The sequence below is a fragment of the Melozone crissalis genome, unplaced genomic scaffold (assembly GCF_028551555.1).
Source record: "Melozone crissalis strain CALT ecotype California unplaced genomic scaffold, PUWL_Pcris_2 ptg000016l_1, whole genome shotgun sequence".
Lineage (NCBI taxonomy): Eukaryota > Metazoa > Chordata > Aves > Passeriformes > Passerellidae > Melozone > Melozone crissalis.
In genome coordinates, this window is record NW_026535794.1 from 19,884,324 (window position 1) to 19,911,660 (window position 27,337).

Consider the following 27,337-nt stretch of genomic DNA (forward strand, 5'->3'; position numbering starts at 1 on the left):
TAGAATGAAATATATTTAACAGAACACACTATGTATTAAACTTCTAGCCCTTCAAAAGCACCTAAAAGGAGATTTTCCTTGTAATTCGTATATGAAACTATTACATTGATTGGATTATATATGCTCCCTCTGGTGGTTTACTTAATCCATAGAAATGCCCTTTTTTTGTATTTGTATTTCAATAGCTAAGGTACTGCAACCAATTTAATAATAACAGCACACTACTGTCAGTTAAATAGTGTTTGGACAAAAAAAGCCTGAGCATAAACCAGCCAGTCCTCCTCCCATCTTTTCATTTGCAACTGAATTATGAAATATTCCTAAAGCAACCAAAAAATCCAAAACCAAAACTAAACCCACAACCCTTAAAACTTCAAGTAGTTAAAATAAGGAAGTATTTAAATGAGAGCACTTTGAACCAACCTTTATGATGGAGTGCTAACATCAGTGGAGAAGGGAAGCTCAGTGGATGTCGCCTATCTGGAATTCTGTAAGGCCTCTGGCACAGTTCCTCACAACACCCCTCTCTAAACTGGAGAGATTCAGATTTGGTGGTTGGATGGTGTAGTGGATGAGGAACTGGTGAGATGTTTGCATCTGTAAAGTAGTGGCCAAAGGATCAATGTCACAGCAGAGATTGGTGACAAGAGATTCCTCAGGGGTCTGTGCTGGGACCAGCGCTGCTCAATGTCTTCATCAATGGCACAGACAATGGGACCAAGGGCACCCTCAGCAGGTTTGCAGATGGGATGTGGTTTGCCTTTCACTTCTCTTTAGTGGAATCTACAACCCTTGTTGTGGTATAAAAGCCGAGGAAAATGTAGATATCAAACAATAAGCTATGCGTTTCTTATTTGGATTTAATTATTTGCTTTCATAAATCCAGAGGCTTCTCTAGTCAGATAGCATAGTAATTATGATTATGGTTTTATAAATTCTGTAGGGAAGGTGTTTTGCTCAGCTGATAAATATTTTAGGTTACATAAAAATGTTACTTATAAATACTATAGTGTTTGAGTCAACACTTTTTAAAATGAGATCAGGTCTTGCCAATTGGGATATACACGTCAACAAACAAAAAACATGATCCTTTTCTTCTACCTGATACTAAAAATTTTCAGACATGAACTCACATTTGAAAATTAACTAAACATATTTCCAATTTCCTTCTAAAGGAAGAAGAACAAACAAGATATTTCAAACTTATCCAGAAGTTCAGAACACAAGTAATAGGAGTTCTTTTTTCTCAGTTACTATAAGGGCACCGTGGAAAACTGTCACTTCATATTTCAAATGTAACATGTTTTCTTAAAAATGCACGTGCCTAAAGAGTCTTCCTTCCCTGCTTTCCAGCTAATCAGCATGGAATGCAAAACAACTTGTTTCTTTATTACTTGCTTAGATGGGAATAGTGATTATCATAATAAAAGATTAGAAGTATCAAGCCTTAAATCACATTATTGCTGCTATTCCCAGACACATTTCTAATTTTTCACTTTGCTCAGAACACTTTCCATAAACCGCAGCTATAACCTGTTCATTTACACAACTAGAGCTATTGTTAGCACACAGGACTATGCATTGAAGTGAAATACACCACAAATGGGATTATTTCAATTTTTTTAACCTCAGAATTGCTTTAAGAGTATAAGAAGCTTTGGGAGCTGTGCATACACACAAGGGCAGTATGACTCCCTAAAGTCCATGGAGTGCCCTGCCTCATCACTGCACTCAGTCCTGGAACTTTTACAGTCTCTTTCAGGGCACTTTTCAAGCAGGGGGTTTGCACTTTGTGGGTCTATACCATAAACTGGTATGATTTCAAACCACATTATTCAAAACATACTCTGGAAAACAGAGACTTTTAAGGATAAGAGTGCAAAATATCACTTCTTTTCAGGCCAAGGGAAGTCCCCAGCAGGGCTGTCTGGAGAGCAGTGCCAGGAGCTAATCCTGGATCTCCAGGCAGCCAGTGCCTGAGGGGAATGGAGCTGGTCTGAGCTGGAGACATGCAAGGAAGTGCCCAGACTCACACACCTCCACAACTAATGGGCCATTCTTCTTGACTTGTTTTCAGAGGATCAATGTTCACTTATGTCCTGTGCCTCTGGGGGTTCTCTGTCAAGGCAGTGTCACCCTTACTGAGTAGAGAAGCTTCGTGGGGCTCCCATGGGGCATTTCACTGCTCAGCCCTGCTTAGACTCATCTGAAGATTTTTTTCTCATACAAAGTGTTGGGAGTCTTAAAAATTTTGTGGTCCTGGACACTTATGTAGAGAATTTGGTAAAAAGCTGCTTTTAGTACTGCTGTCCTATTCTGTGTAACTTCCCTTGAAAACCCAAGTGAGTCTGCCAGCAAAGCATCCTTGTGGATCCAGCTGTTAGCCTTTTGGGTACCCTTGGCATAAGGCAGACAGTTTTGAGGATTTAAAATTGGAAAATATGTTCCAACAGTGACAGCAGAGTAAAGCTATAATCTAAACTGTTTACAGCTCCTGCCCTTAGTACTACAGCCCTCCAGTTCCCTTATCTTCAGTTTAGGGGTGATGGTACCACACCAAGCCTGACTGATGTTGCAGGTACTGGGAGCTGCTTTTGTCCTGTATTGATGACGTGAAGCACAAGACATTGATAGCCCAAGTCTCAGGATGCACAGATTGAAAGAATGTGCTCTGAAATATCAGTTTCATTTCACTGCCCAAATGTGAGACTGTCCTGAAGTTAATAAAAATAAAAGCATCAGTATCTAGGGAATCTTTAATTATTGGACAATCAACTTCAAATATTTTCAAGGGAACTCACTATTTCGGTATATGCAAGCAGGTTTTACAAACTGAAGCTATAAAATAACAGCAAGGTGGTCTTAAAACTGTCAAAAACTTTTCTAGAAAATGACATCTCTAATGCGCAGGCTATACCAAGTGCCTAGAGTATATAAACATTTTCAGATGCATAAGAAGATGATGTAAACAAATCTAACATTAATGAATTCTCCCAATTTTTACATATCAGGAAGTTAGAGATAATGAAGGGCAAATGATCCACGTTTCAGCCACTGGAGACCTCCATGGGACAGATGCTAAAGTGTTTTAGGCATTTTATAGACATGGATACTTGTGTTGGAGAAAGTTAGAATACCATCTCAGCTTACGTATTTATAGTTAATCTCCTTTGAAGAGTTTTACTTGTGAAACAGTTATGAAATATACATAGTTCCAACTGAAATTAGCTCCTAGGGGGATCCTCCATCTGTTGAAGTCAAAGGAAAATGATGTGCCTTTGCTTCAGTCATGGTAAAATTGTGTGACACACATCATATTGGATTTCAGACAGGATGGTTTGATGACCCCCTATGAAGGAGCTAATGGCGATTTAAGCTTGTAGAGAGTGCAGGAATAGAGGATTTGGCTCTCAATCACATCCAAAATGAACTTGCCTCTCCAACCACTGCAGAGCTTGAACAGCAGCTGGGTTGAAGTTACAGGTAGGAAACAACCCACTGCTGTAGGATAAAGCTATTTTCATTCCAACAGAGATTGCCCACAGGGGGGAGTAAAGTTTTTCTGCAATGGTCACGCTGGTCAGTTTTCTTTGTGCAGTCAAAGGTTTTACATAAAGTTTTGGGGTTTTTTTCCCCCAAAAACGGTACTTTGCTGTGTCAATGATTCAATATATGGATTAAATATAATGCAAGGAAAGAAATTAGATGCAAGATGGTGGTCCTGGTAGTAACATTTCTCTGGCTAAATGGGGTAATAAGTACCTGAGAAAAAAGGTTGTGTTTCCCAATGGATATGTATAGGCTTGTGACCCACATGGAAGTCTGTCTGCTGGAGAATATCTCACTTTAGAGCACCACAGTACTACTGTGGCACCACAGAAATAACATCTCTGTGTGTTCCAGGCATATCTGAGCCTCACTACCCACCAGTGCCCTCAGAAGCAAACAAAAATCCTCCCTCTGCACAAACCTGAATGCTAGGTTTGTTGGGAGATTATTGGTACATTGAAAACCCACCACTGCCAGTTCAAAGCCTTCTTCAGACTTTTGCAACAAAGGCTAATTGGCTTCCACACTCTGGGATTTGCCAACAGACAGGAGAGGCAGTCTTGGCTCCTCACTTCTTGGACCAGTGTGTCCAGTCAGATTTGCAACTGAGAAGCATTACTCAGGCATTGCTCCTAAGCATTCCTCCTACTTCAAAAAACCCTATGGGCACGCATTTGAAAGTGGACTGTAAATATTAATTTCTTTGTCCTTTAGGCACTTCTGAAATGTCTAAGTTAATACTTCATGGAATTCTTTGCCCTTGGTTTTTCAGTCTGATTTTATCCTAGTGGAGCAGAGCAATGTATATCATAACAGGAGATAAAAGTCTCCACTGATTTACAAGACTGGTGAGTGAAGAGCAGTGACATACAGAAAAAGCTGAAGGACTGTGAGGTAGGAATTAACAACTTTCCATCCTTTATGATTTTTAGCCAGGCTATTAGATTTTCTTGTTGAGGAAATGCTTCCTAATCACATGCAAAAAGAACGTTTTAACAGAGCAAATTTATTTTTGAGGGGAAAAAACCCACAATGGGGTACTGAAGCAAATGATTCTGAGCACTCTTCTTTGAACTAGACATTGCCACTGAGAATGGAATAAGATTTTTTAATTTTTTATCTCTTGAAAATGATTAGTCATGCTGAGAAAGTGCAAGGTAAAGGAAGAGAGGCACTAGACTACAAGTCCAGAGAGGGTATGCAAAACTGGTAGAAAATTTTCAAAGCTGAGACAGAATGATTCCGCATCCCAATAATCTGCAGTGTAAGCAAATAAATATTCAGTTTTCACATTTTGGAAAGCAAGTTGCCTCTTTTCACAAAATATTTAACCATTTTTTATTTCAGATCTCTTTCTCCACAGAGATGAAATAGTTGAAGTTATTAATTTCAGAAACTGGAGATGGGCGGCCAAGAAAGACAAAGAGGCCTGAAGCAGACACCCACCAAAGCCATGTTTCCAGAGGAAACAGCAAGCTAACAGATTAGGTGTAAAATCCTGTATAAGGATTTTACATCTAGGACTTGACCACAGCCTCTGTGGTCAAATCCTAGATGAACTGAGTCCTGAAGAAACCTGTCTGATCTAACAGCTGGCCCAGGTTTGAGTGGGAGGTAAGTCTGGATTTTCCATTCTGAGCTATTTTATGACTCTATACAAAATTCTCCATTTTCTAAAACCTGAATGAATACTGCTCATTCTGACATATAAAAATTTTATGGTATGACTTTTTTAATACTACTGAAATTTCTGTGTAGAAGTGTATTCTTAGTTTCCTTTTCAATATCCATCCTTTTTCTAAGGAATCCTCTCCAGTTCCTGCTTTTGCTGGTGGTCAAACAATGCCCAAAGACAACCTGCATGAAGTGACAAGTCTCACTACTGTCAGTAATGGCCTAATTAATAGCAATAAAACTACTCCATCTACCTGCTGCATCTTCCCAAAAGCACAGCCAAGCTGCAGAGTGGAGACAGCTGTTTTAGGGAAACAGTGCAGGACTATCTCACAGCAGGCTCATCTTTGATCTCCACATGCAAAAAAAGCAAGTTTTTCTTCATTCAAACTTTAATTGAATAGAAATAGATGTGTTCAGACTGTGTGTTTTTCAGCAGTAAATTACACCTTGCCAGTTGTGAGGGAACAGCCACAAATGCTCCCAAATGAGCAGAAGGAAACACAGTGTGGCTACATGACTGGTTCTGCTTCTGCAGAAGGATAAAACTTAGTTCTCCACAGTGAATTTGTACCTCAGTGAGCAAAACATATTTCTCAGCAATGTCAGAACTCAGGAAACTCAGGTGTTTGCAAACTAGAGGGAAACAAAAAGGATCTGAAAGTTTCTGCACCTGCTCTTTACAAGAGGTCTGGATTTTACAATGTAAGGGAGTTTATCCAAACAAAAAGGAGAACACTGGACACAAAGCAACAGGCCCTGCTCAAACCAAAGCCAACAGAAACTCAGTGCTACAGCATCTATTGATGGAAGGAGAATGAAGCAACGCTGAAAGAAAGGATTTGGCTAAAGCAACCAAGAACTGTTCATGCTTGTTTGGAACAGTTTTCTAGAAGTAATGCTACTCTTCAATATATTTTCTATGTTTTATATTACATGATTTGTCTTAGCTCTAATTCCACTGGAAAGGTTTTTGCAAGGCAAATGGGGAACAGAGTTACTTTTTAAGTGACTTACTACAGGAGTTGCAGCTTAAGAAAACATTATAAAAATGACCCACAATTTCTAATTCTATGCTGTGTTCTTCAGCTATTTACCAGTTCTTCAACATGGTGTCAAAATATTGCACTATTTTAGAATGTTAATTACTTTTTCTTGTTTCAGTATACATCAGTTTCATACAAAGTATTTCTAAACCCAGTCACTAGAGCTGAAGAGCACAGCAACAATGAATGTGCATTATGATGCTGCATTTTTTTTTCAGAGAAGTGGCATGAAATTCATCATTATGGTCAGTGAAGGTCAGTGAGTGAAAAACTTTTTGAGAAGCTGCAGTTGCAGAGTTTCCATTTTGCTAGCTGTGCTTCAGCTGCTCCACAGTCTGAATCACTCCTGCCATGGACTTGGCTGTCCTGGTCCTTGTGTCACTGAGAGCCTGAGGAGACCCAATGCACACACCAAGTGTAATGACAGGTTAAAAAAGGAAAGGACTCTTGACTGTTTGGATGTGTTGGTCTCCTTGCTGCTAACAAGGAAGTTTTTACAGCTATATTAACACCTTGCATCTCCATGGGGTTAAATTATTTTTGATGAAGCCAATGATGTAGGGAGAAAATATGATTTTTATTATGACATCTCCTTCTTTTTCTACTTCAAAAGGATTTTAAAGTATGACTGAAGAAACAAGAACAAGGGCTTAACTCCTGAGTCAACTATTTTGACTATTCTTGCCTAATTGTTGAAGAGAAATGAGACAATGATGAGCTGCCAGTGATCGCACTTGAGATTTATGTTCATGTGAATGCATATATATAAACACAAATGTAACAACTTTTAATGCTGAATAACCTGCAGGCAATGGTTTTGGATAGCCTTTGAGCACAGCTCCATATCCACACACATAAAAAGGAAAGAAATTATTTTCTCTACCTTTGGAGTTTACTGCACCAGCTGCAGTTGAAACCAATCTGGGCAGTGACACAGGGACCGCAGCTGGTAAACTGGAGACAAGCTGTAGATAAACATAAATTATTTCTTGAGTCTCATATATGTTTCATATAAAAAACACAAAAGAAGAATATATTTTCTGATAATACATATTTAGGAAGTCAACAGGTTCAACCATATCTAAAATAAGACCCTGAACCCAGCCTGTTATAATGCTTTGCACAACTGTGTACACAAAAGTACGTTTCATCTGTGGTATTCCATTTGTATTCCATTTGTAAATGTATTCCTACTTCCACACCTGTTCATTCAGTTTTGTTCCTAAATTTTTATCTTTTGCTCAATATTAAGTATTTCCTTAAATCTCTTTCTTCTCTGGCTGTTCTTTGGTGCTGCTAACACTCAGACATAAGCAAATAATGAGACTGACATATAAATGTGCAAGAACTAAACCTGAATTTAAGAAAAGGAAAAATAGATGTTTCTACTATTTTTACAATAGTACAGCTGGCATTTTAAACCCCAAGATTTCTAAGCAATGTAGTTTTACCTTTGAAAAAAGAGCCTGATGAACTGCAAAACATTTGGAGCCATTTGTTTGGGGATATGCCTTCGTGACGTGATGCACAGTACACAGAAGAATTCATGCTTGCATTGCAAGCATGAAAAGTGTTCTTTCTTTTTTCTTGAGGAAATGTATTTAAAGGCAATATAATAATTCTTCTGAAAAAATTATTTGGCACAAATTTCATTCAAAACCTGCTGGGAGCTATGTACCTATAAACTAACTTGAGACACACGAGAATGGACTGGATAATGCATCATCCATTCGGGAATCTAGGAGAGGATAAATGAATCTGTTTGTGATTCCAAGTCCACAGATAAAACAAAATATTTGAAATTGTATATGTGTTGCTGGGAGGGAGAGGGAGATAGATGATTTCTAGATCTGGCTCCTGCTTACGTAATGTTTTACTTACTTGGAAGTGGTATCATTTCAACAGCTGAGAGATTGGTAATCTTTGACATCTGTAGCTCCACCCTGTGGTATTCATAAATTGTTCTTCTGCGGACATCTGACAGGAAAGACAAAAATAAATCATATTTTCTTATTTTGCAGTCTTTAAATTGTAAAAAATAGTGGATGTACTAAATGCACACTGTTCCTTAGATACACATATGGCAACTATTTTTCTCAAGAATATATTTTTAACTTTGAATATCACAAAATAACAAGTAAAGATAGGTAGAGAATTTTTCAGTGGAGAAACCCTCAGAACTGACAGAAAAGGAACTTCTCCTGAAAAAGAATTATGAAAATGCTGAGTGTGCTCTCAAGCATCTTAGTCAACAATCTGGGCAGAAATTCTAGAGGGTATACTGTCAGACATTTTAGGGTGTACTTCAAATACACCCTTGCTTTCCTAAGACATTTTTCTCACCTTATAGATTTGAGAGAAATACTTTATATACTCACTTTGTCAGTTCTTGCCAAAATGTGCAGACAAAACTTATTTAATTGCTTAATCAAATTTGTTAGCTAAAAGATGGCTCACATCTAATTGTACTAGAGTATATTTTCATATTGTAGCATATTAGAGAAGACAATCTTCCTAAACAGCCATTGTGCATAATCTTTACACAGGCTGACTGCACCTGTTTCTCAAAGCAGAAATTCAATATAGTCAATGTACTGTTCTGAAGGGCTTTGAACTCACAAGCAACTATAAGACCCAAGCTCAAGATAAACATTAAAAAAATCACACACTACTTGCCAGAACAATATCCTGTAATGTGTTCTGAAAATTCCAGATTCTATATATACAGTTGAAATATAGACTGGCAAGCTTGTATATTTGAAAATCAAAAGAACATCCTCTAATACCAATCTGACATAAAAATGACAGCTTTCTGGGGTGCTGGTTTAATGTTTATGTTCTTTTTGAAGGTCTGCTAAACTAACTGAAATCAGAGCTAAACACAATCACTGACCCTCTGCAGTCATTCCAGAGAGGAATTAAAGGTTACATACAAAGGACTAACAGATTATCCATGCCAATGACCAGTCTTAGTCTACATGTAACAGAAGAAAAGGGACTTGTTGACAGTCACAAACTCAGACTTTGGATGTCTTCTATGCTGCCAGCCCCGTATGGATTAGAGCACACCTTGTTGCTTGAGGAAGCAGCTTCTCTGCCTTCTCTTACCTCATCTCAAGGACAAGCAGGCAGTATCTCACTTTCAGATAATAATATTTCTATTTAGCTCCAAATCAGCACCATTGCCAACCACTTCTTGCAATTTATTTGAAGCTTTGCTATGAGTTCACCCCTCCATTTAGCAGAATTCTCTTTCAGTATGAAATGAACCTATATTGAGCTAGTTTTATGTGCTACCTACAAAGTCATTCTGACTAGCTAAAAGACAGATATGGGCACGTGCTAAAGTTTACCCCAATAAATGCCTTAACTCTGTCCTTCAGATTTACTGGAGAGAAAATGTTTTCAAGACCAAGCTAATTATCTGTGGGGATGGGGACAATCTCTTGCCAGCTGCAAGAGGTTTATGCTCACAGGATGGTCAGTCTCCTAAAAGCCCAATCAAAGTGATTGTAAAATGCCTTTAAAATGAGCTCCTGCCAATGCTGAAGGCTGTAATTTAATTTGTTTCCACAGAAATCTTTAACATTCTGTCAAAAAAAAAAAAAGAAAAGCAAGTGAATGTGAATACATAAATTAAAATGCTGGGTGTCGACACTTTATTTGAACTGCATCTCATTTGTACTGGTACAGACTAGTACACTATAATCCTGTTAATGCTGAATCTCTCCTTACAGATTCCTCACAGGGCTTACAAGAAATAAGGAGCTTCTGGCTTTCCAAAGACTCAGTAAGAATCAGAGATTCAGGGCATAGATACTTTTACCTCACCTAGTGCATGAAATTTCTGAAAAACACTACTTTTAAGAGAATTAAGCATGTTATATTAAAAAAATTCTAATCATGCATATTTCAGCATGACTCTTTATTCCATCAAATCCCATTGCCTGAGAGACTCAAATTTGATCTTTTTCTTCACCAAGATGACTGTGTCAGCCACAGGTGGTAAGTTTGCATATGAGGCATCTATCTAATGTAAGAAACTAAGCACAGAGAGGTACTTGCAGAGTCACCTTCTAACATCTTTGTATATTCTTGCAGACAGGTGGTTGGAATCCTGAGCATTCAAATTTATCTGCCTGACCAGGCTAGAAAAACATGCAGGGCTTGATTATTTGAAAGCATGACTTAAACATACCATGCTTAGATCTTCAAAATGCACTTTTCTCTCCCTGTTTTGAATTGTGAGCTGGTTTCCCTTAACAAAATTGGTTAAAAAAACCCTAAACTCAACAGGATAAATAGGAAAATGAATACTTTTCCCTCATGCTTTCCCCCTGACCTCTTCACACACTCCTGCTTCAGCCCAGCACAGACACTGCATTTCCCTCAGGTGGAATTTGTTCTTTGTCTTATGATGTCTATTTAGCTCTTTAACGAAAATGTACTAGTGCAGAATCACAAAGAGCTTATGAGCTCATGTATGCCTCAGTGCAGACCTTAACATGACAAGAACTTCTGAAATAATTTGATGCAGTAACAGATCAATATTCAAGCATCATGTGCAGGTATTTTGCTATAAAGAAATATTACATCAGGTCTAGCAGGAAAAAGAAGAAAGGAAAAGGACTTTTCTATGCTTTTGAAGTACCATTTCTGGTTCTGAATTTTAGTAAATATGTGTATATTCTTTTCCTAGTCATGAAAATATTTTACATTTCTACAAGTCTGGGTTTCTCAAACACACTTTTTACTAAATGCTATAAAGTTTAATGTATTCTTTAATAACTGACTATATTTTTTTACACTTATTTTAATTCACAGTATGGTTCAGATTGTTTTTTGGTTTGTTTTCATGGCATGTACTTGTGCTATCTTTGAGCACAGGCCAAAGATACAGTCCCAGCAGAAAAACCTGAAGAAAACGCCAGCTACCTGAGGTAAGAACACATTCCTCATTGACTGAGAGAGATAACATGGGGGTCAGAAGGCCATTTGAAAGAATTCTTTCAAGGGATTAAGCAACAAATTGGTAAATTATAGATGTGCAAGACTCTGCTGTGACAAAATAATTCTATGTAGTTTTATCACAGTAGTATTAAATTTAATAATTCTATATATAAGTATTCTTTGAAACAGAACTGCAAGATTTGACTAAAGGTACTCAATAGGGAGAGTACTCTGGGGAGGGAGCAGTGCCAGGAGAGCACCAATGATTTCTTAACATGTCTGAAGGGTCAGTAGTTCATAACAAACTATTCTAAATACGTGGCTGACAGATGCATAATCTCTCTGTATCTTTTCCATTACATAATCACTGCTTTTCCTCATACACCATTCCTCAGCTAAAAACTGCAATACAGTGAAATGTGAAAATACTGGAGAAGTCATTCTGAGTTTTGAAATTATATGTTCACACAAATAAAGACTTTTTCCAGTGAAAGATTTCAAGGGAATTTGGATTGGCCATATACCCAGAAAAAACTGCTAAACAAGACCATATGTATTAATACAGCTGTACTTTCACTTTTAAGTCTTGCTGATAGAGAAAACACAAATGGTAAGAGGGTTCATTTGATTATGCAGAAGTCAATTTGAAGTAAACAATTTATGAAACATATCCAACAAGCTGCAAGCAATCTGTGGAAAATATAAGGCATAGAGAAGCTGCTGTGTTATACAGCCACTGACTTTGCTTGACAGAGACGTTGTTTGACACCACTGGCTGAATAAAACCTGTCAGCCTGGTATATCTGATTGCTGTCACCACAAAAGGTAAAGGAATTAGGATGTCAAAGCGTCTGTTCTTTAACAGCTTTATACTGCTAAACTTATCAATATTTACTTATTAATTCTTGAGGCACTGACACTGGGACTAAAACCAATGCCTGTAATCCAAACCCCTCCACAACTGCTCCTCTGAATATAACACACATCTAAAAATTCAGATTCCCAAATTGTATTAATTTTATCATTCTCACAAAAATTACTAAAAATATCCTTTTAAACCTGGGAGCTGCACCTCAAATCTGTGAACAAGCAAACCATTTAAGTAGGCTCTGAAAACATCTTTATGAACAATGTACTAAGAGATGTTCTGCCGCAATGCTCTGCACCTACCACAGATGATTTACTTTGAAACTCTCCATGTCCTTCCAGGTTTGCCCCAATACCTGTTGCCAGCTAAAAACTCCTAGTACAGGGTCTAGTTGTGACAAACTTGCTTTATTTCCTAATCCCACCACGCATCAAACTGCCTCACTCTGAGATCTGTCTGTGGCCAGTTATGAGAATATTTTAAATTTTGACCAACTTGCACCAGTCCTGGCAGTATTGTCATGCTACAAAAGATCAACAGCATGCTCCTGAATCAGATATCTAGTGCAAGGAACCCAGCTGCCTGGATAAACCTTTCTGGACCAGCAGACAAACATTCATGGCTGGAGCAGCTGGCTCTGTGGGATTAGTTACACTAGTGAAAAGGAGAATAAATACTATGATTTTAGAGTGATAACTTTGGGGCCCATTTTGCACAGAGGTAAATTATAATATTGCCAGTAAGGCAGCAGGAAATCAGACTTGATTTCCCAAGTGGTGCTGCACCTTTATATAACAGATATCAGAGCATAAATGGCCAGTGGTCTTTTACCCTTCAGGAAGGTAATCCTAAGGTTCTTTTAGGGGCTTCATTGCTGTAAACAAAGTGGTGAGACATCTTGAGCAAACATTTACAACATGCAGAGTTGTCACTCAATTATATGCTTGAGTTACACTACATATTGAGTGACACTAATTGCACTGAAACTGGAATATTACTAACACACAGCTCAGCTACAATTTCATTTCTGTACACAGTGCTGTTGAATAATTTCAGTGTGATTAAATGTTAAGTTGTCAAGGCATGGATTTCCTAAAAGAGCTGCATCTAATACAGTAGATGCCAAAATCACAGAGAAGTATGTCTCATTGTGGAGACAGACCTACTACCCATTTTCTCTTTGTGCAAGACTGTAATTCACTTGTGTAGATCCCCTGAATCTGGCACTCTCTCATTTCCCAGCGTATTTCATGGTTTTGTGGAAAACAAACACAATATGGGAAGGCTCTCTGGTGGGGTTTTCATTGCTAAAATACAAAAGTGGGTTGCAGGAAATGCTTTTTCATTTCTTCTTCTTGCACAACAAAAAGCTAATTGAAAGACAATAGGGAAGAGCTCTGAAACAAGGGAGAGAAACACATTAACCCTGAATGAGAGGAAAAACAGAGGGAAAGAAAGATGGTCATTAAGGTAAAGAGAGCTCTTGGGAGTCTGCAGGAGGGAGAGCAAAGGACACCACAGGCAAGTGAAAGAAGGACCAAGAACAGAATAACAAGGATGGCAGAGAAATAAACAAGAAATGAAGGGGAGCTGTTTGGAGAAGGTGGGCAAGGAACAAAGGTCCTGAAGTAGTGAAGATGTTTAAAAAGGTCTTGCTGGAGGAAAATGTAAAGCTCCCAGCTTTGTCATCACCAATCATGTTTCTAGCTGGAAGACATCCATGAAACTCTCACTGTGTTTGTTACAAGAGGAAAAATAGTTGGTGTGCAAGTGTTCAACATGTCTGAAGAAGAAGAAATCAGGATGGTCACTCTTACACATCAGAACCAGAGTTCCAGAGCCTGGAACTTCATTTGAATTACCTGGAAAGAGCTGAAACTTTTCCTCTGAAATTAATCAAAGGACCTAGTTTGCCATTTTGTCATAAAAATCTCAGAATTATCAGGTTAACCTTGGTGTCAAACAGAAATTTACTTCCCTTAACTAAACACCTCTAGAGTATATACAGGCATATCTATATCTAGATATAAAATAGTTGCTAATCTGCAAGAATATAATTATAAGTGGAATATAAAGACATGGTCTATAAGCAAGAGGTAGTAGCAGATCAAGGAAATATTTATAAAAAAAAAAAAAAACACAACAAAAAACCAAACAGGTATAAAGCCACTTGCCAAAAATTTCCCATCTCCATGTTCTAACTCTTAAAAGATAAGGTGAACAAGTGTATGGGCCTGTTTGCTTTTAGGGGCAGACAAAAGGGGTATTCTGCAAAGTCTTTCTATGAAGAAGTATATTACTAAAAATAGGTATAATATTCTCAAGTTCTTCCTTCTAAAAAAGTTCAGAAAAATCTTTCCTTTTAGCCCTTGGCTCTTCAAGACTTTACAGAACTCATTAAAATGCACTTTTGAAATGAAATGGCTGATCAAAAAGCATGTTTTCTCTTCCCAGAATGAAATAGGTTTGCCTGGCTTTTGAACTCATCTTTCAGAAGTACTGAAAAAGTTATTACCAACCTTTTGGACAGTATATCTGAAAAAAATCTGATAAATAGTTAGCTTTAAATCTTCTGAAATTACTTTAATAAACTAGGTCCATTGTATTGACATTTTAGAATACTGAGCATACAGAAGGCACGAAAGATTTTCAGCATTTTTAAAAATTGAGGGGATATATTTGCTCAAACCGGCTTGTGTTGCTCTTAGTGTCTCTTTCCTTTTCAAATCACAATATATACAAAAACAACTGACAGAGTTCAAACAAGAACCAGTAGAGGTTGGGGTGGTTTATTTGCATTATTTGAGGGGGAAGATTTTTGGCTTTTTTTCTTTTTTTAATAACTAGCCATGAACATGAAGGGAGACTGGGTTCTTTTAATGGAAAAATCTTTGATAAAGTGGCAAGGTAGAGCTAGTAGTTATAGTTCTTTGCCTTCTCTTGGGACAAGCAACAATTTATATTCTTCCATTGTCTTAAGAAGCCAACAAATAAAGTAAAATAACAATTCTACCATATCATTTTTTCAGTAATTGACTAGAGCCATAGTTGATTTAATACCTCTGAAAAACAGGAATTCAGGAACATGCATATTTTAAGAGCATCTGATATTGGCTTTCTATGGGCCAACATTATTTACCAGCTCTGTCAAGGTGCTATTACATTGTCTGTACACATCAATATAAACCTATTTCATTGAGCACACAATTCAGCTTCAGGAAAATCTGCAGTGAAATGATGGTTCCCTTGATTAATATTAGCTCTAGTGTAAGCTGCAATCTAGCAAAAATAATCATGGATTACCACCATCCACAGAACTGGTAGTTAGGGGCAAGAGTGATGCATTGTAAACAGCAATACATTAATAATGCTCTCAAAACTTCTGTAGCAGTGGCACATTTTATACTCCTTATCCACATTATAGTCTCACTTCTGTTAGCAGAAAGTGTCATGTGGAAAAAAAAATACAGATATGCTGAAACCAGAAGCCTAGTAAGTCACTCTGCATTCAGCAAAACCAATAGTATTTACTGGTAGTAAAACAAGCACTTGTCTGAAATATTTCTGCAAAAAGAAACATTCAGACTTGAATAAAGACTCACATCTACTATATATTTTCCATACAAAATACGTAAATCTAATACAAGTGCTTTAGTGTTGTTTTATTATGGAGGCCTGTTGTCAAAAAATATCATCCTGTTGCATCTCTTGGATAGAATTTCTTTGTGACTATTCTCATAAACTGTTTGCATAGTCAATTAACCTAATTTCCTCCTGAATCCATATTTAGAGCTCTTAGAAACTGAAGATTCAGAAATATTCAGATGATTTACTTGCAAATATCACTCAAATTACTGAAATTTATTGCCTAGTTTCATTTGCTCTTAAACACTCAAAACCAATCCATGCAAACATAGCACAGCTATCTATCATACTTAGGAAAGAAATTTCTTGTCTCTTAAGTGAAATCGTGGCATGCTGCATGCTTCACACTACTCTGAGCTCACAAGTCACAAATAGTACTGAAATTTTCCATATTCCCCAAGACAGGACATGCAAAACATGGGATTGATGCTCCCTGGTGCTAAAGACTGTTTATATGTGATGAGGAGATAGGATGAGCTGAGAGGTCAATAGCACTGGATTTTTCAGTGTCAGCCCCATTTGCTGTCTGTCTGAAAGCTGGGCTGAATCAGGTCAGTCCTTGTGAGCACCACAGGTCTGCCAGAGCTCACTTCAGGAGAATGTGCCTGGAGTCAGCCCTAGGAGCCTGGTTCAAGCACAGCTCCTTCCATCTGCGCCCTGCTATTAGGGCTTCATCGAAAACTGGTCTTAGTAAATTTTCTCTAAATATAGAAGTAAACCTAGTGGACTTGAAAAGTGAGCATATTCTCTAATGGCTAAACAGCCTCAAAGGGTTCTGTACACAGTACATTAGAGCATCAAGGAAGTCACACTTATTTCCTACTATTTGTTTTAAGTGAAGCCATGCAAAGTATAACTGAAGCCAGACAAGACTAAATTCCACCTGCAATACTGTTGCCATGAATATGCGAGCTCAAGATGTTATTTAATAACTACATCTCCTCTTTTTTCCTGTCACTAAAATGTGTACATGAATTTGAAATACAGAATAAGGTGTCAAGAGCTTCCAGCTTGGATATTTTTGAATACAGACTTTTTTTCTGAACAGATTGCTTCTTCTTTACTATGGATATGAAAGCATGTTCCAGATAAAGAATTTTATGGAAAACCAAATTGAGCCAGTTGAGAGTTTAATTTGACATTATTTGACTGGCCATTTAATTTTATTTACTTAATTTATCAGCTCAAAAGAAACAATGACAGGAAAAGCCATATTGGGAATTGTCAAGCAAATAAAATTACACTTGAATTAACAAGCTGAAATTAGCTAAGTGATTTGTTGTGCAGCTAATCACAAGCTTGATGGAATCAGCCTTTACTAATTTCTCAGCCTCCAAACCATTAGCACCACTACAATTCTACATACTGGGAATTTGCTGGATCCTGTGCACAACCACAAATGCATCTGAAAGTCCCACTTTCACTGGGTGGTTGGTTGAACTTATCTGTGTCACAGCAACAGGAATCTAAAAGACAAAACAGGAAGATATTATTGAAATATTGAACTAGAAAAAAAGATTAAAAATAAAAAGCACTGCCAAAATGAACATTTAACCAGTGTAACTTAAAAGTCCTAAATAAATACTTTATACAACATAGCACAATAGAACCAAGAATCATTTGAAGATAGAAATTATTGCTTTTCCTTTGTATTTTATCTCAATTTTCTTTGCATTGTTTTCACATGAACCCTTAGAGGTAGAAAAATTGTCAGTGACAAAGCAGAAAAGCATAGTAATTTCCAGTAATTTATTTCCCCCAACTGAAGAAAAAGTGAGATGATGTGCCAATACACTCAAGGATGAGGAGGCAATGCCTCCTGTCTACTGTTGAACACAAAAACTGTGAAAGTTCAGCTTGGAATGGAAGTTTTAAAACTTATGGCTTAGTTAACTTGCACTGAAAACTCTGTGAATTTTTATCTGTAAAGAGTTCTGACAGAATTATAATAACATTTATTATGTTCTCGAATAGCAGGGAAACAGCGTTGTGGTAAACGTGGAAAATTCCAGATGCTCAACTGCCAATACCTAGAGGAAGGAATAAAAATATGTAGATAGTCAAAGACCATTCCAGCTTTATGTTACAGACTTACAGGTAGCAAGGTTGCATGAAAACAAAGGGCAGGTTTGATTCCATTCTTGGGACAAGATTGCGGCTTTGGCTGATACTTCTATATAGATATAATAAGACTGAAATATTTTGAGATGTTTGATTTAGTGACCTGTAGAATTTCTTCAATATTAATATAGGTAAATAGATTGACTGGTCACAAAAAGCAGCCATCACTACGGGAGCAGCTCAGACTGACAGTGTGCCTTTACAGCATTCAAAAGTTCTACCCAAGACTGAGAAGGAAACATAAATTTACTGCCTAGCAGTTCTCCAGATGGCACTAGCAGAGTAAAAATAATGAAATGCCTGGATCAATTAGCAAGGTTAGACATTGCAAAAAAATGCAAAGCTATAATACAGAAAAAAAAGAGTGCAAGGTAGAGTTTGGGGACCATGGTGGAGGAAGCAGCAGTTCTAGAAGGAATCTCAGTATTGAAGTGGATGAACAACTCCAGCTGTCTGAGGGGACATCTCAGCAAAAAAATGTAATTGATATGATATTTGGTTACACAGTGAAATATAGCTTAGATGTGGGGTGACCATTTTACTTGCACCTGAAAATTAGATCATTGCTGATATATCACACAGAGTTTGAAATTATATATTTCTTAAAAAGATGCCAGAAATTAAGAGAAGGAAGATAAAAGTGCCATAAAAATATTTTGTAAACTTCTCCAGTACTCAAATGCCATTAACAGGAGTGTTATAAATGTTCTTTCTATTTGACTTCTGGATGAAATACTGAAAAGCTGGTTAGCTACCACAAACAAGTTCTACAAAAGGCAGAAATTACTCAGGGACTAAAGTCTTTTATTCTAGCACAGAAATATATAAGCAGTTTCCAGAGCAGTTGGAAGCTTCAGGCAGGTACCTTAGGAGTAGAATAAGCCACAGCTTTCTATGAGCAATTATGACTTTCTGCCAGTTGCTGTTTTCAGATATCTTATATTTGGATATCTTATTTTTCAAAGCTGCCCTTCAGTTAACCGGAAATTTTTAGGCTGAGGGCAGATGGAACTCGGTCAAGTGTAAGAAACTGAGATACAAGGTATTAGTTTAGATAACCAAATAGCTTGCTATGGCTTTAAATGTGTGAAACCACAAAAATTATATAGTTGGCCAGTATTTTTCACATAGCAGAAAAATGCTGAAGTAAAAAGCTGGGTATTCATAAAGTGACTGAGGATTCAGTGCTGTCTACATGATAATTAATGGCATGATTTCTGGCATTTGAGTTAAGCATCAGTAGTTCTCCTTGTACCCAAAATACCTTTTGGTTTTGCTGTTTCCCAATTACACTGGTAAGTAAGTTCCGGTGAATTAAACATTGTCATAAATTTCCATTCCTTTTACTTAATTTAGTGACTGTTTTTTTGGGGTTCTTGCACACATGATCTGGTGTGGTATAAAAAAGGCTTGTGGCATGTTGTCAAAATGACAGGAAAAAGAAAACTGTCTTGAAAATACTGCTAGAAGTACATCAGCTTAAATTTGGCTCATATCCACTGGGCTCCGATGCAGTTATTGGATAATATGACAGAAGAATGCCAAAAGCCGTATTTTCAAATTCTTCAAAATAAAAGACTCACTAAGTTCAGAACTAAGTCTATAAATTTTCTGCAGCATGAAAGCTTACACAAAATAAGGAAATTATTCATAGTCTCAGAACACTGGAAAGAAAAGCTTACATTAACTATCAAAGAAATTGTCTTAAAGGACTTTGAGGAGAATACTGAAGACAACCTATTGAAAGGTAAGTTAGGAAAAGCACTGATGAAGAGGATGCAATGACCTTCTCTTCAAAGTTAGAGAGGAGACACAGCAGTTGAAGAAAGGACACAGAGTGTATTTGGAATTGGAATTAGTAGGTTTGTGACAAAAGATGGTGGCAAAATTGTCATCTAAATGCATAAATTGTGTCTGACACATGAAAAGGATTGTGCTCATTTGTATCGTGTGAATGTAAATCAGAAGAAGTTGCACTCTGGCCTTCTCGAATGAGACTCCTTTCTTTTTAGTCTAGTGCCTTTTCACATGTTTATTGTGAATTTTTGAATTCTGAACAATTTGCATCTTTCCCTCAAAAATTATGAAAAAAGCAAGCTATTTCATTTTTTTTTTGGTTTGGTTTTTTTTTTGCTTCTGGGAAGGAGTGGTGAGTTCTTGCAGTACTAATGCCACAAGTGAGGGGTTTGAGTTTTATTTTATTTTATTTTATTTTATTTTATTTTATTTTATTTTATTTATTTTTTTAAATAAATTTATTTTCATTAAAACCAGGTTCAGACCTTGAAAGTTAATAAAATTATGAATGACTCAGTGATATGTGATATTAAAGCAGGATGCAGTAGCCAAGTTGAACAGAAAATACATAGAAAAACTTCAAGAGAAATTAGAAAAATTTGAAGCAGAAATAACAATGGACTTTGCCAAAATCCCTGCAGGTGTCAATACTCCAATGTTGAGCATTCTTCTGAGAGCAAGGAACTTTCAAAATAATTTCTAAAACAAATAAGAAAGTAGTAGGGTCCAGTCTAACAGAAGCAGCAGCAAACAGTTTGGATACATGTTTTAGAAACAAGGCTTAGAAGCAAAAGCTTCTGTAAGATCAAAAAAGAAAAATTTAATTAGTATAGTCAGATCTTCAAACTGAGGGGCAGCCTGTGTGAAACAATCTTGCAGTCAGAAATGCAGCCAAAGTAGAAGGCAATCAACGACCCTGAAAAACTATTTATTTTCCTGAAAAACTAGAGTGCCATTATACCTGTGTTCAAAAAAACATATATTAATTTTTAAAGAGTGGAAAAAGAGATTAGTAATGTGTGTACTGAGTGTCATATTACAGGTGAAATCTTTTGCGTGAGATGTCAAGATAAAATGAGCTTTTACCATATGCTATTTGATTAGGAAACATTCCCTTTTGACAGAAAGCTTGTAGTAAATATTAAAATAACTTATGGAATATTACAGAAAAACATAGATAGCAAGCAGAGAGATGCTGTTCTGGATTTCTCACCTGAATGGCAAGATAAGTCATAACAGGCTGACATGTTAAATGGCTGAGCAGAGAGCTAAGAACCTGCAAGTGATTGCAAATGGTTGGCAAGGATTTTACAGCATTACCTTCTTAGAATGGCTTTTAGCTAGAATAATTCTAAGCCATCTGTTAGCTCTACCACAGAAAATGTGATCTTATGTGTTGTACAAATCAGCAGTTTATGAATAAACTTCCCACACTAGCACTGAGGCCATTAATGTCTATATTTTGGATTATATACTTCAACAGTAAGGAGAAGGGAATTTACAATTTATGTTGAGTTCTATGTATCATTGGGATCTGTAATCTAGACAGCATTTTTCATGGGACTTCTCAAATTTTATCCTTTTCAACTGTAAGGTCATATCAGAATCCTGTTCATCAAAAAATTATAAAATCACGGTCTCTAAACTTATTCTGAAGGAGGTGGTAAGCAAGTTGCAATTACTGCCCCACTTCAAAACTGAGTCATAGATAAGAACCAAAGTATGCTGCAAAATAATAATTAGGAACACAATAATGGTGTTTATATAGGGTTTTCATTTCCAGTTTCCTAAGTAGTAATTAATTAGCCCACAGGCTAAACTGCATGAAAATCAGGAGTTTTAATTTGTGTAAATTGAGCACCTCAAAAATAAAAAATAATTTCCATGTCCATATTTTTGATAATGATAAAAAGGCAAGAATAGCATTGTGGGATTTTTTTTTTAATTTAGTTTTTTGTGGTTTTGTGTTTTTGTGGGGGTTTTTTGTAATTGTTTCTTTGGCTTATTTTTTGGCTTTTATTTATTTTAAATTTTTTTTTAGTTTTCAGGAAGCAATAGCAAGGTTTGAATTCTTGTTACTGAAAACAGAGTATTTTCTTTCATGCCTAGCAGGGGCATCAGTTTTATTTAAGTGCTAGCACTTAATAATTTTAATTTAATTCTGTCTCCTTCTTAGAATAGAAGCTCATTCTACTACAAGCCTCTTTCAGAATTATTTTCCAAACTCACATATTGGGCAATTTTGAGCAAATATTATAACTTTAATAATGGTTTCTGGATGACTACATAAATAGAGAGTCATTACGATTTAAATGAACAAAGTGAGCCTTCTCCAATGATATTAAGAAAAATATCCTAAACAATTAACAAGACCTATGGAACCATTGCCTAATTTGTTCTCTATTAATCATGGATAAAGAAATACACCAAATATTACACTAAGGAACATTAGCTCTAAGCATTAATGGGAAAATACTATACAGAACAGTTATTTTGTTTAATAAGAAGTGAAACTCATGAGAATTGAACTTCGGTGAAATTTAGAACATAAGAAACTCACTACTAATACATAAAAAGTATGCCTTTCCCCAAATTCTTCTTTATTCCTGTATTCTGCTGGCTTGTTTGCACTGTAATGAATTTCATATGTAGTAGAGGTACACCAGTAAAATTAGCATGCCAGCTGATGTTTCCTGACATATTGACCGTTTGCTAGAATAGTGTTGGTGTAAGCAAAGTGACATTTAAAATGGAAGATGCATGCACTGTAAAAGAAGTAAATTGCTAAATAAGTAAATAATTTACTTGCTATAGGACCTTGTTATATTTCAAATTGTTTTCACATTTTGAAAACTTTACCATACGGCTCCTTCTAACAGTTAACTCTTCTGAAAGATATTCTGACATCTCCATATTTGTCTTTTCTGATGGTTCTGCTCCTTCTCTATTTTTTTTTTGATAAAACTTTTAAATTTCAGGTTGCTTTCTATTGGGGAAAACAACAGAATGCAGAAGATTGGGCAGAGCAACTCCTTTGGTATTCAGCAAATCTCCCTGGGATCCTGTCTTGGTGGACAACACCAGGTTTATGAGGTAGCAAACCTAATTTGGGAGCAGGAAGAATGGGAAAAAGGGACTCAAACTGTTAGAATGAATAAGAAATAAAAGGTAAAATTTACCTAAAGTGCATTAGACATAAAAGTCCCTAGTTGTATCTGCCTTAAATGTATAATCACAGTTATTTTAGAGGTAGACTCTTCTAGATAAAGACAAGAGCCAAGACAGAGCCCCCATGGGATGCTTGATGAAGCTACTGGCAGCAACCTGTTTGCTGCATTTCTTACATGATGCTCCAGCTTGGGGACTTTCAATGACAATGCCATGAAGACCCCTTGGATTTGCCATACATCACTGTCATTTTTGATGAACTGTGATGCTAAAATAAAATGGCACCAAAAAGACAGTAGAAATATTGTGCAACTTTTAGTCATGCTAGTGAGCACTTCCACAAGTAATCTTACTGGAGGTAATGGGGCACCTGACAACGTGGCTCAGCAGCAAGAGAAATGGCTCCAGATGGAAGGACTTCTTCAGAAAGCAATGGATTCAGCACTGCAAAGAAAATAAATTCCTAGCAAGCCTTATAAGCACTAGGACCAAGTCTAAAATGATAAATGACATGTTTGCCCTTTTCAGACAACTTGTGTCTGATCAGTGATTGGCAATTTTATTTAATTTTGGTCATTTAGATGAAAAGCTAAGATAGTGATAATGGAGTAAAGGCTGCAAATAAAGAGTGTAGTTGTCTAGAAATCTCAGTCTCAAAACCCATTCCCCAAGTAATTCTGACAGAATATATTAGTTGCAACTTTCTAAAATGTTTAGAAAAATCTTTTGTCAAAAGATTTACAGATCATTAATACATTACTATTACCACTTAAAAAAAAAAATCTCTTTCCTTAGTTATGTGCAATAGCTTTAAAGTAATGTTTGGAAATTCCATTCAGGACAGGAATAACTCATGAGGGGATGAGTTCAAAGATTCAGCAGTAGAAAAAAGCACATTATTCCATTTCCAGTTCCAGTTTTCTGTCTCAAGATAAATGAACAGAACATTAATAACTCCTACCACAAAAGCAGTGTGATTTTGGGGGAAGCTTTCAGTAGTGTAATGAGAGAAAGCAGCCTTTGCATTGTAGCTCAGAAATTGTTTATCCATGGATTAGATGTCATACTTTCCTGCAATTCTAGGAACCACTTGTAAAGGAGTGGCCCATTTACTCCCCTTTTCATAATAATGTTTTCAACTACCTGACACTCTGCATCACCATTTTCTTTTGTGCAGAATGCATGCCAGATACTTTCAATTTAGAGCAGTAACTTCTATCACCCACATTAGATCAAATTCACACAGGGCTAGATAATAACAGGGTGTGCAGTGCATCTCATAAGCAGGAATAGAAGTCTCCTGAAAATGTCACCATTTTAATGCCAGAATGCATGTGTAACTAGTATCCATCCCCACCTCTCTAGGTCTTGAAGGCAGGAAATTTTGTGCAGTCGTTAGAAGTTACTCCTTTTCTTTAAAAAGTTTTCAACTACAGGAGATAACCAAAGCTTATAGTGCACACTGTTTTGATCAAGTACAATTGAGCTCCATTGTCCTAAGCAGAGTGGAATTCCAAAAAACGGGAATCGGAAACCTTACATGAACTTGGATTCAAAATGCAAATAAACTGCATTTTCATAAATGAAGACTGCAACTTGCACCTAACATTCAGAAAAAACCCCAAGCAGACCTTGCATCAGCACGTCTTTTATAAGAAAAGGAAAGCCATGTACATGGGCATACCAGAAGTTTCTTGTTTCTACAATACTGATCCAGTAAGAAATCTTGCAGCAATCCTTTTCCAAGACATCTGTCTTAGGTGAAGGTATGACTGCTGCTAGCAGAAAAACCCAGATCCTGTCTAGCTTGCTAGTGAATGGCAGAGGAATGTTATTATTTCTGCTTCATTAAAGGTGCATAGCTGTAACACAGGCCCAAAAAATGAGCCTGAAGGCTCACAAGTGTTTTATAGCAGAGACAGAAGAGAAAAGAGATTTCTCCAAGTCTGGACAATTGGTTGTATCACTCATTAGAGTTTCTTACTACAAGGAGAATAACTGAGAGTTGCATTTTGAAGAGAAAGTCACAGTGTGCATGCCAAACAGATTAAAATAACAAAAAAAGCAGAACAAAAAACCCAAACCAAACAAAAATAAAGAAAAAAAACCAAAAAAGAAGACATCATTTTGTCACTAAAGATTTAAGCTTGTCTACTTTCTGATTCTTATTTGCATGAATCAGAGAATCATAGAATACCAGACTGAAAGGGGACCTCAAGGATGACCTGCTTCAACCCCTCTTGGCAAAAGCACTGAAACTCAAATAAGCTATAGTTTCCTGAGCTCTAGCAACTCTAGGAAAAAAAAAAAATCACTCAAAGCAACAACTGGAATTCTGAAAACTTGGAGAATGCACAAGAGCCCATTTAAGAAAACATATTGGTGCTATGAAGGCAAACCAAATGGCCTCAATCTAAGCAATTTTATCACCAAACAGATGGAAAACCTCAGAGCTAGCAATACAAACCAGTTATTTCTTGTTTCAAATATATGAACTTTGAAATATGTGAGTTGCCAAAAAACTACAGCTTGCAGGAAATAGGTGATCTTTCAGCAATAACTATTGATTCTAGAGTATTTTGAAATGGGCAAGATTGGGTAGACTAATTAAAAAAATAAGATCCTATCTTTCAAAACCCATGGAGAATTGACTAAAACCCCACAAATTTAACACAAACATCCAAAAAAGCCCAGTTGAAATGCAGGATTAGAACATTTGTGTCATGTTGATGCTTTTAAAGTCAATTTTCTGAACATCACTTTAATAATAATATATCATTTTCATCAACATTGTGATCTTATAAGCAGTATAATGAAATGATCTTATATAACTGATCTTTCAAAAATTTTCCCTCCCCCACAAAAATGTAGGGAAATTCCTGACATGTATAAAGTAATTTGTCCACTTAAATGACAATTCTCAGACCAAACTTACTTCTTTGTAGCCGAAAATGATACGCCCATCATTGAGAAGGGTGGCCTGAAAAGTGAAACTCCCCAGGTTGTAATTATCCTGCAGATGTACATGGTCCCACTGGACAACTAGTGCTGTGCCTGTGAACCCCAGAGTGGGGGTAGAGAGGCAAAAGGAAGAAAAAATGTGAGAAATATATTAACTGATTGTAGGAAAAGCACTTCACTGCAGTTACTTGAAACAAGAACAGTGATTTGTCTCTTTCTAGCAACTTTCAGCTCCACACCTTGAAATGCCAAAGGTATTACAAACACAAGTTGAAACTGAAGTTCTCTGAAATGTAGACACCACAGTGCTACAAAAGCAGCACAACTACTGCTAAAGCAAGACAAAAAACTTGTTTGAAATTGCACAAGAAATCAGCTAAAGGTAGGATCCAGTGGTTCATGCGTGCTGCCATTACCACTTCTCCGCAGTGGCATTCTTTACACTCTATACATAAATCCTGATGGCTTTGAAATGTGAACTGCTAATAGAATTCCCTGCTTAGTATAAGTTATTATTTCAAGAATTCAGATTATTCCATTAACTATGCATTAATTAAATATTTTTTCTGCATGGTGCAGGCCCTTGCTGAGGTTGTGCAAATTGAGAAATGTTAGTTGTTGGCAATAAATAAATGTAGTTTAAATCAAACACACTGAGAAGTCATAGACAAGGTAAATATTTAGTCTGGTATGCAGAGATTCAGTTGCAAGAGCCTTGTTAATATTCACAGGAGTTCACTGGCTGAAGATGCACTTACCACACTAAAAATATTTCTCAGGCAACTCACATACCCTGTGAGCATGTTTTACAGATATTGAGACACTTATCACCAAAACTGTGTTTACTGAAAACAACATTTTCATCTTTACATGCCTTCCTCAAAAACTTCTCTTTTTTGGCAGTAATGGGTGTTATGTGCTTTGATTCAGACTTTAATTTCCTTTCTTCCTAGAATGTTCATGATGGGTCAGTACATATTCAGCTCAATATATTTTCGATATGTGCTTGAAAAATCTTTTGCTACAGATCTGTGCTGCAACTGTCATGATCACATCTTGACAGGGGTTGTCATGAAACTATGAGTGTGCAAATTTTGGGTCCACACTGCACCAAGTGCAACACTTTATTGTTCCTTGTGTTTTTCTGTATAGTAGGCATTAATTGTGCACACAGGGCATTTTTTTCCTTTGTGACCAAATTAATTAACTACTTTTTGAATATTTATTTTACTGTATTACATTTGATTTTAAATGTAAAGTTATGACATTTATTTTAAATGTAAAGTTACAACTTGTAAAGTTATTAGAGCACAATTAGCCAAAATTTCTTCTAGTCAGTCACTGAGCACTTCAGCTCTATGTGCATCTCAGAACCCCAAGCTAAAATGGAAATCATCTGCCACCCAAACTGTCCTTTCATTCCAGAAGTTTTTATGTAGATTTGTGTGTACCTAAGTTCCTTGGAGTTAGCTCCTCCAGTGAGACTTTGATGGATCCCCACACTCTCTGCTTTCCCACTACAGATGCTGCTTTATGGCAGAGCACTTACTCATGGGGA

The 27,337-nt window shown here is 36.6% G+C and overlaps 1 protein-coding gene across 1 annotated transcript in view; it reads right to left on the reverse strand.

Moving 5' to 3' along the window:
* Positions 1-27,337, reverse strand: part of PLXDC2 (plexin domain containing 2) — a 253,050-nt gene that overhangs the window by 44,632 nt on the left and 181,081 nt on the right. Inside the window, exons 6-9 of the mRNA XM_054273816.1 lie at positions 25,754-25,872; positions 17,099-17,198; positions 8,151-8,246; positions 7,153-7,234 (exon numbers count right to left, since the gene is read on the reverse strand). Coding sequence (XP_054129791.1) covers positions 7,153-7,234; positions 8,151-8,246; positions 17,099-17,198; positions 25,754-25,872 — 397 coding nt within the window. The remainder of the gene's footprint in view (positions 1-7,152; positions 7,235-8,150; positions 8,247-17,098; positions 17,199-25,753; positions 25,873-27,337) is intronic.